The sequence below is a fragment of the Microtus oregoni genome, unplaced genomic scaffold (assembly GCF_018167655.1).
Source record: "Microtus oregoni isolate MIOR12 unplaced genomic scaffold, Mior012 000004F_ref0000308, whole genome shotgun sequence".
Taxonomy (NCBI): Eukaryota; Metazoa; Chordata; class Mammalia; order Rodentia; family Cricetidae; genus Microtus; species Microtus oregoni.
This window is the reverse complement of record NW_024543063.1, coordinates 17,966,971-17,977,849: the sequence shown is the minus strand read 5'-3', so window position 1 is coordinate 17,977,849 and position 10,879 is coordinate 17,966,971. Positions and strand designations below refer to the sequence as shown.

The 10,879-nt window shown below is 44.5% G+C and overlaps 1 protein-coding gene across 2 annotated transcripts in view; it reads right to left on the bottom strand.

Annotated features, from left to right (window-relative positions):
* Positions 1 to 963: 963 nt before the first annotated feature.
* The window catches only part of Sgpp2 (sphingosine-1-phosphate phosphatase 2), a 114,149-nt gene continuing 104,233 nt past the window's right edge, over positions 964 to 10,879 (bottom strand). For both annotated transcript variants that reach the window (XM_041650496.1, XM_041650497.1), the window contains one exon: positions 964 to 4,387. In XM_041650496.1, coding sequence (XP_041506430.1) covers positions 3,836 to 4,387 — 552 coding nt within the window. In that variant the 3' untranslated portion in view covers positions 964 to 3,835. The remainder of the gene's footprint in view (positions 4,388 to 10,879) is intronic.

The following is a 10,879-nucleotide window of genomic DNA, read 5'->3' as shown; positions in this document are numbered from 1 at the left end:
GCAGGGGGACGTGCCTCCATCCCTCTGGTTCCTAGACACAGCATCTTCTTGTACCTTGTCACCCCACTGCTAAGGCAGCCTGGTCTCTTTAAGCCTGTCTTCTGCAATAGTCTCTAGAAAGCCTTCCCACTCTTGCTCTGGTCTGCACACCCAAATAAATCCTTTTCTTGTCCTGCTCCACCCCCATGACCTGGTCTTTTCCACACAACTTTGACACTTCAGATTGACTCCAAATTCTCTGAGCCCATGTCTCCTCTGACCTGGGGGAACTCCACAGCACAGATTGGAACTTTAGATCCCTTAGGTTCCCAGCACGTATGAGCGACAAGGATATCCTGATCACAGCACAAATGAATCCTCACATGTGCCCTTCACTGTACCTTGGTTTAGCGCTTTAAAGAGAAACCTGAGGGGCTTAAAGACACACAAAGCATGGTAGTGATGCAGATTTGACAGGGGCAAGCGTCAGGTGGCTCAGCCACTAGGGCAGTCGTCTGTGAAGACATTTCCGTTCCCTCTAGTTCATACAGTGAGTGGCATCTGTCTCCACACAGGAAAAGGATTCTCTCATTATCAAGGAGTTAGAAGCACACCACCGTGATACACTTATTCCCTGCCAGACAAATCTGTAGCCATTGTGACGCTGCCTGCTGTTTGCACGGAGATGGATTCTGGCAGCTGAAAGTTCTGCAGCTTGTCACTAATTTTCTCCACTCTTCCTCACTTTGGGTCCAACAAACCCAAGGAAGACACCCAGATTAAGAAAAAGCTACCTGGGTAGAGTGGATCACACTGTAATTGCAGCATCTGGGAGACTGAGGGAGGAGGATTGACATGTGTTATGTTAAAGACCAGCTGGGAGCTGGTCTAACCTGAGCTCTAGACTAGCCTGGGTTATAGAATGAAGCATTGTCTCAAAAAGAGGGGAAAAAAAGCCAACAGAAACACAACATTAGATTTTAAAGCATTTTAACAATCACAGTCAAACAAAGAATTTATTTTAAAAATAAATTTACATACAGTGCATAATCGAGACAGCTGAGGGGTTCCAAAATAGAAACCTGAAACATATGGTCTGAAATACCACATGTTGTGAGTGCCCTGGGAAGATGAGTTGTGTCTTTGGGCGAGAAAAATCCCATTGCCAAGCACAGCATGGAGTAGTTCTGGTGGCTTCCATCAAAGGGTATTGGTTGAAGGGTCTTGCCTACTTCTTTTCCAGCATATTCAACTATGGTACATGTCTGAGCAATGCGACACAGAAGTCACAGCTGTTTAGAAAGCAGATTCTAGACGGGTGCCTTGGCCTGGAGTAGAAGCAAGATGGGGAAGGGTGTGTTATTCTTCCCAGTTCATGGAGGGGCCAATATTTTTGAAAGCTTTGGCGTCAAGGTTGGCCTGGCCTAGACACATTCTGGACACACTCTGGTGAGCATGACAAAGGAGCCTTTGGACTAAGACTGGATCTTAACCAGCAGGGGGCACTCTTTCCCCAAAGAGAAATCCAAGTGTTTTGCTAGGCGACACAGAATTTACTAGGTTGAGGTGCTCTGTGAGCCGTGAATTGAGAGGGATCAACAAAGGCAAAAAACATGATCAAGCACTAACTTTTAAAACCGATACTGTAGGGATCCGAAACTAAACTTGCCAACTCTGATAACTAATTTCTTCCTCCATTTGCAGTTAGCAAGCACATCAAACCTGTCCTGACAAATTCTTAGGCCACTGTTTAATGTTGCGTGGCTAATATATTTCTCCTCCATCCAAACTATGTAAACACGACCTTAAATGCATCCCTGCAGTTGTCAGTGTCCCTGTTGTTGGGACCTAAACTTCTCAAACACACCCCCACTGCTGTGACAATAGACACAGCCCTTCTTTTGCAAAGATGCACGTGGAGAAAGCTGAGCCCTTTGTCTCCAGGCTCCAGACAAACTAACTAAAATCGTCCTGTGTAAATATTAGCCAGCATTACAAGCTCTAGTTTGGTAGTTGGGGTGGGGAGGGGGAGGAAAGTGCCTGTCAACAGCTGTGCCCTGGAGAGGCCGAGGACCCATATACCAGGGGTTACAGCACCCTAGCCATGGAGCTGACATTCCGTCAGAGCAAAACCAGGCAAAGGATGCGTCATTTTGATCCCTGTTCATATCATATCTTAACTATGGTAAGTGAGAGAAGAATTAAGTTAAAAATGGGCATTTTGTTAAGAATTATTCTTTTCGTTTGTGTGTTTGTGTTTTCAAGACAGGGTCTCACTGTATAGCCCGGGCTGTCCTGGAACTCGATCTGTGTACCAGGCTGGCCTCAAGCTCAGAGATCTGCCTGCCTCTGCCTCCTGAGTCCTGGAATTAAAGGCATGTGCCACCACACCCAGCCCAAAAATTAATCTTGAGAAATTAAAACATGGTGTTGACTACCAAAAACATCATTCCAACATAGGCCCTGGGGCATGTTTAACAAAATGTTGGTCTCGGTTTTCACACCGAATGCAGAAGTCTGAGCCTCAGTAACTTTTTAAAAGGGATTAATTTTGTCCAGTATGTATGGCTGGTGATGAGGTGTCAGGATCATGGAACTCTGGCTTCAGTGATACCATCCCACAAAAGACCCATAACTATGCATTTCTACCAACTTTTCAGGATGGGTTGATAGCTGATCTTTCTTCTGAACAGGAGTCCAGGGAAGGAGCTCTTTGCTGTTATCATCATAAATTAAACCATCCTAGATCTAAGGAGGACCACTCGAGGTTTAATGGGTGTTATAGTTAATTGGCTTATTTCCCCAAAATAGGCTAACGTTATTCTTGCATTAATGGCCCTCAGAATGGCCAAGAAATAAGAGATGGGAAGGTTGAGAGGGGGTCCCTGATTCTGCCTCACAGATGAACAATTAAAATAAAAAAAAAACTACAGAAGTATCTAAGTAATGATGAGGTAACATCAGGAGGATGAGGCAATGGCAGGACTGCCTCGCTTCTCTTGGTCAGGCTTCCAGAGGACAAAGCTCATCCATTCCTGTGCTGATTCAGTGCATTCTCGGTTCATCTGGAAGCTTAAACAACTGAAGATGCCGAAAACCAAGCGAGAAACAGTAGGGGTCTTGGTGTGTCCTTGTTTCCACCTGCGAGGAGGTAGCAGCCTGTCACGTGTGGCTTAGACTAGACACTGAAACCTGGGATGCTGCAAACTCTGTGCGAGGAAGATCAGCTTCTTGCTTCACTGACAGTGCCTGGAGGAGACAGGCTGGTTGAGAAAGCAAGTTCTTCCTGGCGGCCTCTTAACTCTGCTGCCATCTGAGCCCCTCACAGGAGGCTTTAGTCCAGAACGGTCTCCCCAGCCACTCAGGCACAGTCCAGTCCAATCACAGCACAAGATGTCACTCTGTCCAAGGGGTGTGGTTTTCCACGGTGCCACCCTTCCTCCCAGCCCTAATTCCAGTTTGGGGAACGAGATGAGGCATTAGGCAAGGCTCTGACTGAGAAGTGTTCCTGCCTTCATATTACCTCAAGTCTGTTGGCTCTCTAGAGCCCAGCAGGGCTTGTAGCCATTGCAATTCAAGCCGCCATCCTGTCCACCCAAGACGCAGTCCTAAGTCCATGTAACAGAAAGGGGATGGGTGGTCTGACTGACTTCAGGGGTCGTTTCAGGCTGGAGTCAACGAAGCACAGTCCTTATGGACCAATCTCACTGCTGGTGCCCCGGCCGTAGGATCCATGTTACATCAGCAAAGCAAAAATATGATTTAAGATTTCCTTAAACAGGAGGGGTGGAGGTTGCCCCAACTGACGGCTTTCTCATAGCTCACATTACTGGACTTGTTCCCATCTGTTTGGGGCTCAGAGCAATCCCAAAAACCTGTGCAACATGGGCACAAAAGTCGTGGCACAGATGCCAACCGACGTGTAGGTGACGAACTTGTAAGGGACCTCAATCTCCAGTCTTCGCCTGGCCTCCTTGTTCCTCGTCACCACCTTGAACCACGAGAACAGCACTTGCAGGGAGAGGTTCTGTACCAGCTGACGCACCAAGACAATCAACACAATTCCCACCGTAAATTTCGTCAGCCCTAAAACCAGCATGTCAGTGGTCAGGGGCGGGATGTTCCGGATCACAGGAAGGGGCGGGCTGGGCTGGGACACCAGCTGGAAGAAGTGGTTGATCCAGAACCCCAGGGTGACTCCAGCCCCGGCAGCCACGATGGTGGTCGTGTCCGCCCTGGTTGGGCTGTAGAAGTCTGACACCGGGTAGTTGTAGCATAAGAAGAACGGTACAACTATGACACACACAGGGAAGAGGGGGCTGGCTGAGTCCAGGGAGTCGATGAGGGTCCAGGCCGGGTAGGTGAGGGCAATGAGGAAGGCAGTGATCAGCACGCCGCCCAGCACGTCCTGCCGGGAGAGAAAAGAACGGGGGTTGATTGACACTTGAGAGACAATCTGTGCACTGTTTTATTTTATCACAGCTATTCAAAGAAAATGTGAATCAAAGGATTTGAAGTGAAAATAGAAGATAATATGCAGTCACCATGTTACACATGGTACATGTTTTCTTACAGGAGTGTTTCTGTATTTTAGAATACTGATTTTTTTTTTCTCAGTGGTGATAGTCTTGTGGTCATTTACTCTTACTCTGTCATATGTACCTACAGTCACAAGAACTGTCCTAGTCCTCACAGATGTGGCATAGCATGAGGGTGCTAAACTCTAGTAATGCATTTAAAAAAATGAATATTAAACATTACCAATTGGGTGACCCTTCAGCTCCTTAAATCCTTGTCTAGAATAGAAACCACAGGAGAAATATACGCCCCAATAAGTACTGGGCAGTTATATATACTATTAAATATTTCCAATATTTAAAATACTCTAACATTAACTCATAAAATAGATGAATCATCCATACAGGAGAGAAATGAAGCCTATGTTTCTGTAACAGCTGGTATGTGGACATTTATAGAGATTGTATTAATCCCCAAAGATTCTTGACTGGAAGAGTGGGTAAATAACCTGGGGTGTATTTATGTCTTAAAATACTTTTCAGCGATCCAAAAGCAATGAATTGCTGGTGCATGGTAGAGCTGGGTAAAGTCTGCAGGAAACGCTGCTGAATGGGGCAAGCCACCACGCTCCAAGGGTCACACACAACATTGTTCTATTTATATGACGTTTTCCAAAAGACGAAACCACAGGGACAGAGAAGTGTCAGCTATTGCCTTGGGGACTTGGGTTATCTTGTGTGACCATAAAAGATGTCAAAAGGCCATCTGGGGATAATGAAACGATTCCATACTGATTGTAATTATAAATGGTGATTCTAAAAATGTATGTGTGCTACAATTCATAAAGCATCAGTTATTACATTATTTTATAAGTGTACGTGCACATGTGTGCATGCTACAACAGGCCTGTGGAAGTTAAAAGGAGCTGAGTCCTTCTTCCCTTCTACCATGTGGGTCCCAAGGATTTCTCAGGTCCTACAGGTGGCAATGATTGCCCTCCTCCCTGAACTGAAACCAAAGAGCCGTACTTCATATACTCTCCTTATGTTGTCTTTGCTGTGATTTGGTATTTTCCTCTGGGCTCATTAAAAATGTCTGGCCAGAAAGTCGAGGCTGGACCAAGGTAGCTTATGTATTTGGATTCTTCTCGAAGCTCTTGGATAGTAGCACAGTCAGTCACTTAGAAACTCAGGAGGCAGTAGCTTTCTCAGACCAGCATATCTGGGATACTGGCTACCCCAGAAATAGAATTTACCCTATTTCTTTGTGTTTTCTTTTGCAATGACAGTCACCAAAGTCTCTGGCATCTGCTTGGAATAGTCTTTATAAACTAATTGTGTTCATCTTCAGCCCAAACTAAATTATTTTGGTCTATATCCCCAGCATTTGAGGCAAAAATAATTTTAGCCAACATGACTGAAGATGAAGTCTTCTTCCTCTCTTGAGACATAACTAGTGAGATTTCCAAGCTGGGGGCTGTAAATTTTTTTTATAACAAAATTATTTTTTAAAAAGTTCTAAGTAGAAGAACTGCAAATGTGCTAAATTTTATTTTATGATTTACTTTTATTTTATGTGTGTTGGTGTTTTGATAGTATGTATGTCTGTGTAAGGGTGTCAGATCCCCTTCAACTGGAGTTATAGACAGGTTTGAGCTACCATCCGGGTGCTAGGAATTAAACCCAGGTCCTCTAGAAGAGCAGTCAGTGCTCTTAGCCACTGGGCCATCTCTTCAGCCCCCAAATTTTATTTGTTTTCTTTTTTTTTTTTTTTTTGGTTTTTCGAGACAGGGTTTCTCTGTGGTTTTGGAGCCCTGTCGTGTCGCCCTTAATTTTTTTTCTCCTTCCTTCCTTCCTTCCTTCCTTCCTTCTTTCCTTTCCTCCTTCCTTCCTTCCCTCCTTCCTTCCCTCCTTCCCTCCTTCCCTTCTTCCCTCCTTCCTTCCCTCCTTCCCTCCTTCCTTCCTTCCTTAGACAGGATCTTCTCATTCTGTAGCTCAGGCTGGCCCTAGCACTGGTCCAAAAACAAAAAAACCAAATCAACAACAAAAACCAAACCTAAACAAAAAAAATTCAAAAATGTTTCCAGACATGAAGACAATTAAACTACAAGGCATCTTACATGATGGGAACACATAAACCTATGATTCTACTCAAAGAATTTGAAGAAAATGAAGACAGTAAACTTGTTCGTGAAGTTCACATCACAGAGGGTGCTGTGGAGACAGCCCAGTTGGGAGAGTGCTTGCCTAACACACAGAAAGCCCCAGAACCAGCACAGAATCACCCTAGGACATAGTGACATATATCTGTCATCCCAGAAAACAGGGCACTTAAGGCAGGAGGACCAAAAGTTCAAGGTCATTATCAGTCCAATGACAGCTTAGACTACATGAAACTAGGTCTCAGGAAGAATGAAGGAGGGAAGGATTAGCTTACTCTTAAAGATGGGTCTTGTTGGGGTATTTGAGTTCATGCAACTAAGACCAAAGGTAACATGATTCACTGGAGAAAAATCAGAAAACACAAGCAAGCAAAATTTGGGTAAAGAAAGGGGCAAGCATCACAGACTCTGAAAAGGCATGGATTGAGCATGATATGCGGCTCACACAAAGAATGTGATGAGCAAATGCACTGCTTCCTTATTTAATAATAGAGGAGAACATTTTCCATTTGAAAAGACACATTACTGAAAAATCTCATTTCCCTCCCCATGGCTTCAACTTTAACAGCTAGTGAGATGCATTGAAGAGAATACAGTCTAATCTTAAGTATTTGCATACATATATACACACATATGTATGTATACACATGCATGCATATATACAAACACTTGTTGCCATGGATGAAATATCAGAAGGAAATAAAAGGATGGGTGGGTTTCCTGTGTGGGAATACTATAGATGACTTCTCTGATGTGGGATTCCCCTTTATATGCTGTGATTACCATTGGTTAATAAAGAAACTGTCTTGGTCCTGTGCAGGGAATAGAGGTAGGTGGGGAAAACTAAACTGAATGCTGGGAGAAAGGAGGAGGAGTTAGAGAGAAGCCATGTAGCCCCACTGGAGACAGACGCCGGAACTTTAGCGGGTAAGCCACTGCCACAGGGCAATATACAGATTAATAGAAATAGGTTAAATTCAGATGTAAGAGTTAGCCAATAAGAAGCTAGAGCTAATGGGCCAAGCAGTGACTTAGATAATGTGGTTTCTGTGTGATTATTTCACTGCCAGGCAACCAGGAAACAAACTAACAGCCTCCTTTCAACACTACCTTCTACTGACCCACTGCCATATTTTCCTGAATTTTCTGCCATTAACACATTTTTCTTTTTTTCTATCACAATAGTATTTGTTTAGAGAAAATGCTTCCTGATCTTGGCTATGTAGTCAAAGGTGACTTTGAACTCTCAATCCCCCTGCCTCCACCTCCAGAGTGCTGACTTGACAGAATGCATCACTATGCCCAGCTCAGTATTTTTTTTTTTTTTTTGGTTTTTCGAGACAGGGTTTCTCTGTGGTTTTGGAGCCTCTCCTGGAACTAGCTCTTGTAGACCAGGCTGGTCTCGAACTCACAGAGATCCGCCTGCCTCTGCCTCCCAAGTGCTGGGATTAAAGGCGTGCGCCACCACCTCCCGGTTGTGCTAAAATTCTTTAAGAGATTCGTCACAATAGCCAAGCTATGAAATCAGCCAAAGCATCTGCCAACAGATGAATGGATAAAGAAAATGCATATTATGTATCTCTATCTATCTATCTATCTATCTATCTATCTATCTATATACACACAGTGGAGTTTCATCCAGCCAAAAAAGCAGAATGAAACCGTGTCATTTCAGGACAATAAATGGTTGTCCATGTCACTGCCGTAAGCAACAGATTCAGAAAGACAAGTATCATAAACTTTCTGCCATGTGCAGAAGTGAGAATAAAATAAAATAGATAACCTGAGGTTGACAGAGGACTCCGACGAGGAGAACAACATCAGGACAAAGTCTAGCGAAGAAGGCTAATAACACGTCCATTGTGCCTTCTTATCCTTGGCCAAACTGCAAGAACTCTCTCACGTTTTGGTGAACATCTCTGGAAATTCCCACAGTTTGCCTTTACCCCTCAAGAACTATCTACATTTGTGAATTCTGACCCTCCATCCTCTTCCCATGTGTGGTTTACTGGGAAAGTTTTTCATCCTGTCTCCCAGCATCTCCCCTGAAGAACACTATGGAGTACGAGACTGCTCAAAGTTATCTGCCTATAAAGAGGGGCAGAGACAGCCATTCGCACAATTGTTTGCCAAGAATGCTTTCAGGTCCCTGGACTATTGAGGCATTTAGGCCAGGAACTCTGACTCTAGCATCTTCCCCTCTGCCAGATCCCCTGCTGAGAATGTCAAGCAAGGGTCTGCTCTGCCCCTGATGGCCTCACAGAGCGCGCTGAAGCCAGGCACCCAGACAAAGCCAAGATATGATGAATGCTTTGAAAGGCGCTACCCTGACAGGGAACAAGCCAGACCTGGCCTTTGTCTCGATTACAGTTGCTACAAATCTGTCAGTTGTTTCCTCCTGAACATCTCGGAATATGCTTTCCTATGCTAGCAAAGGTTTAATTTGATTTCTCAGACTCATGAAGACAGGCTTCAGTAGCTGCCTCAGCAACAGGAGGCCACAGGGCTCATGAATATGCATATCAGTGATTTCAGAAACCTGAGTGTTATGTTATTAGCATTTGTATGGGGGGGGGGAGAAAAGGGAATGTCTAAGTTCAAAAGTATTTATTTCCAATTGTCACACAGGAGGGTCCCCAGACAAGTCAGGTGTGGTGGCCTATCACTCCCAGTACGCAGGAGGCTGAGGCAGGAGGATTGCAAGTTCCAGGCCGATGTGGATGACAGAGTGAGACTCTGCCTTGGATAAACAAGCGCACGAAGAGATGGTCAATGGGGCATAAGCACCGGAGTCAGATTCCCAGCACCCAGGTGTGGCGACCCACCTGCAATCCCAAACCGGGAGTCCCCAAAGTGGCTAGATTAGCTGAACTGGGAAGCTCTGCATTCAGCAAGAGACCCCACCTCTGTATATAAAACCAAGAGCAATCAAGGAAAACACCCCATGTTAACCTTTGACCTCACTCTGCGTGCACAACAAGCACATGAGCGCACCACACGCATGTGTGCCCACACTCAGGCCAACAGCACCCTCAAAAAAAAATAAAATAAACTGAGATCAATCAGGAGCCGGAAGGCAAGTATATTTTATATACCAAACATGTTATCTCAAAAGATAATCAACAAAATTGCCAATCACATTAAATTTGCTCATGCTAATATCCTCAGAATCTTCCCTGAAATATACATTACCTGGCTGGGTTTTGTCCTATTAAAAGACAAATGGGATTTTTGTTTCCTGAAAATGATTTTGCCTGGATAAAGAAAATATGGTATATTTAGCTGATGGAATATTATCTGGCCATTAAAATAATGAAATCATGAAATTCACAAGTAATGGATAGGACTAGAAAGATCATCCCCAGTGAGGTAACCCAGACCCAGAAAGACAAATATGGTATGTATTTGCTATAGATATTAGCTGTTAATGATAACCAAGTTACAATTCGTAGAACCATAGGGGTTAGGAATAGAACAAGGGACTAGGAGGGGCAGAGAGAGCTCCCTGAGAAAGGGAAATAGAACAGATAGCTGTGAATGAATGAAATGGGCAGATTAAGTGGTGGGGGGGGGAAGGGAAGAGCGAGGGCAAGGGAGGGGACACAGGGAGAGACAACAAAAATTGAGGGCCATTGGAGGAGGAGTATGGAAACCTAACAGTAGAAGCTTACTAAGATATATACGTATATGAAACCAATGTAAATGAAGTTGCCAAGTAATGGGTGAGACAGAGTCCCAGGTGGATAGCTCTTGTAACCAAATAAAGTATCCAGTCCCATGAGTGGTTACATCTGAGTTGTCAAACAAGGATTCCATGGGAACCCCCAAGCAACTTAAGCTCTTGCCAAGACTGTAGGTTGCTCTCTACAAACTGAGGGCAAGACCTCATGGCTGAAGACAACACCTACACAGCTCACTGAACACGGAGGAGTCAAGCCGGTGCCTACATAGAGCCTTCACCCTTGCATGCTAGTGTCTTTGGAACAGAAAGCCCTCTGCATGCTACCAAAGGAGAAACATCAACCAACCAGACACAGACCCAGTCACTGTTGATCTACAGTGGTGTCCCTGTAAGATAAGCTTGTGGGAGTAACCAACCAATATCTGATTTGACCTGAGGTCCATTCTACAAGATGGAGCTCCACTTGGGTGACCAGAGTTGGACAACCTAGGGTAAAACCAAATACTACTGTTAATAGTAATGAAGGTAGCAATAAAACG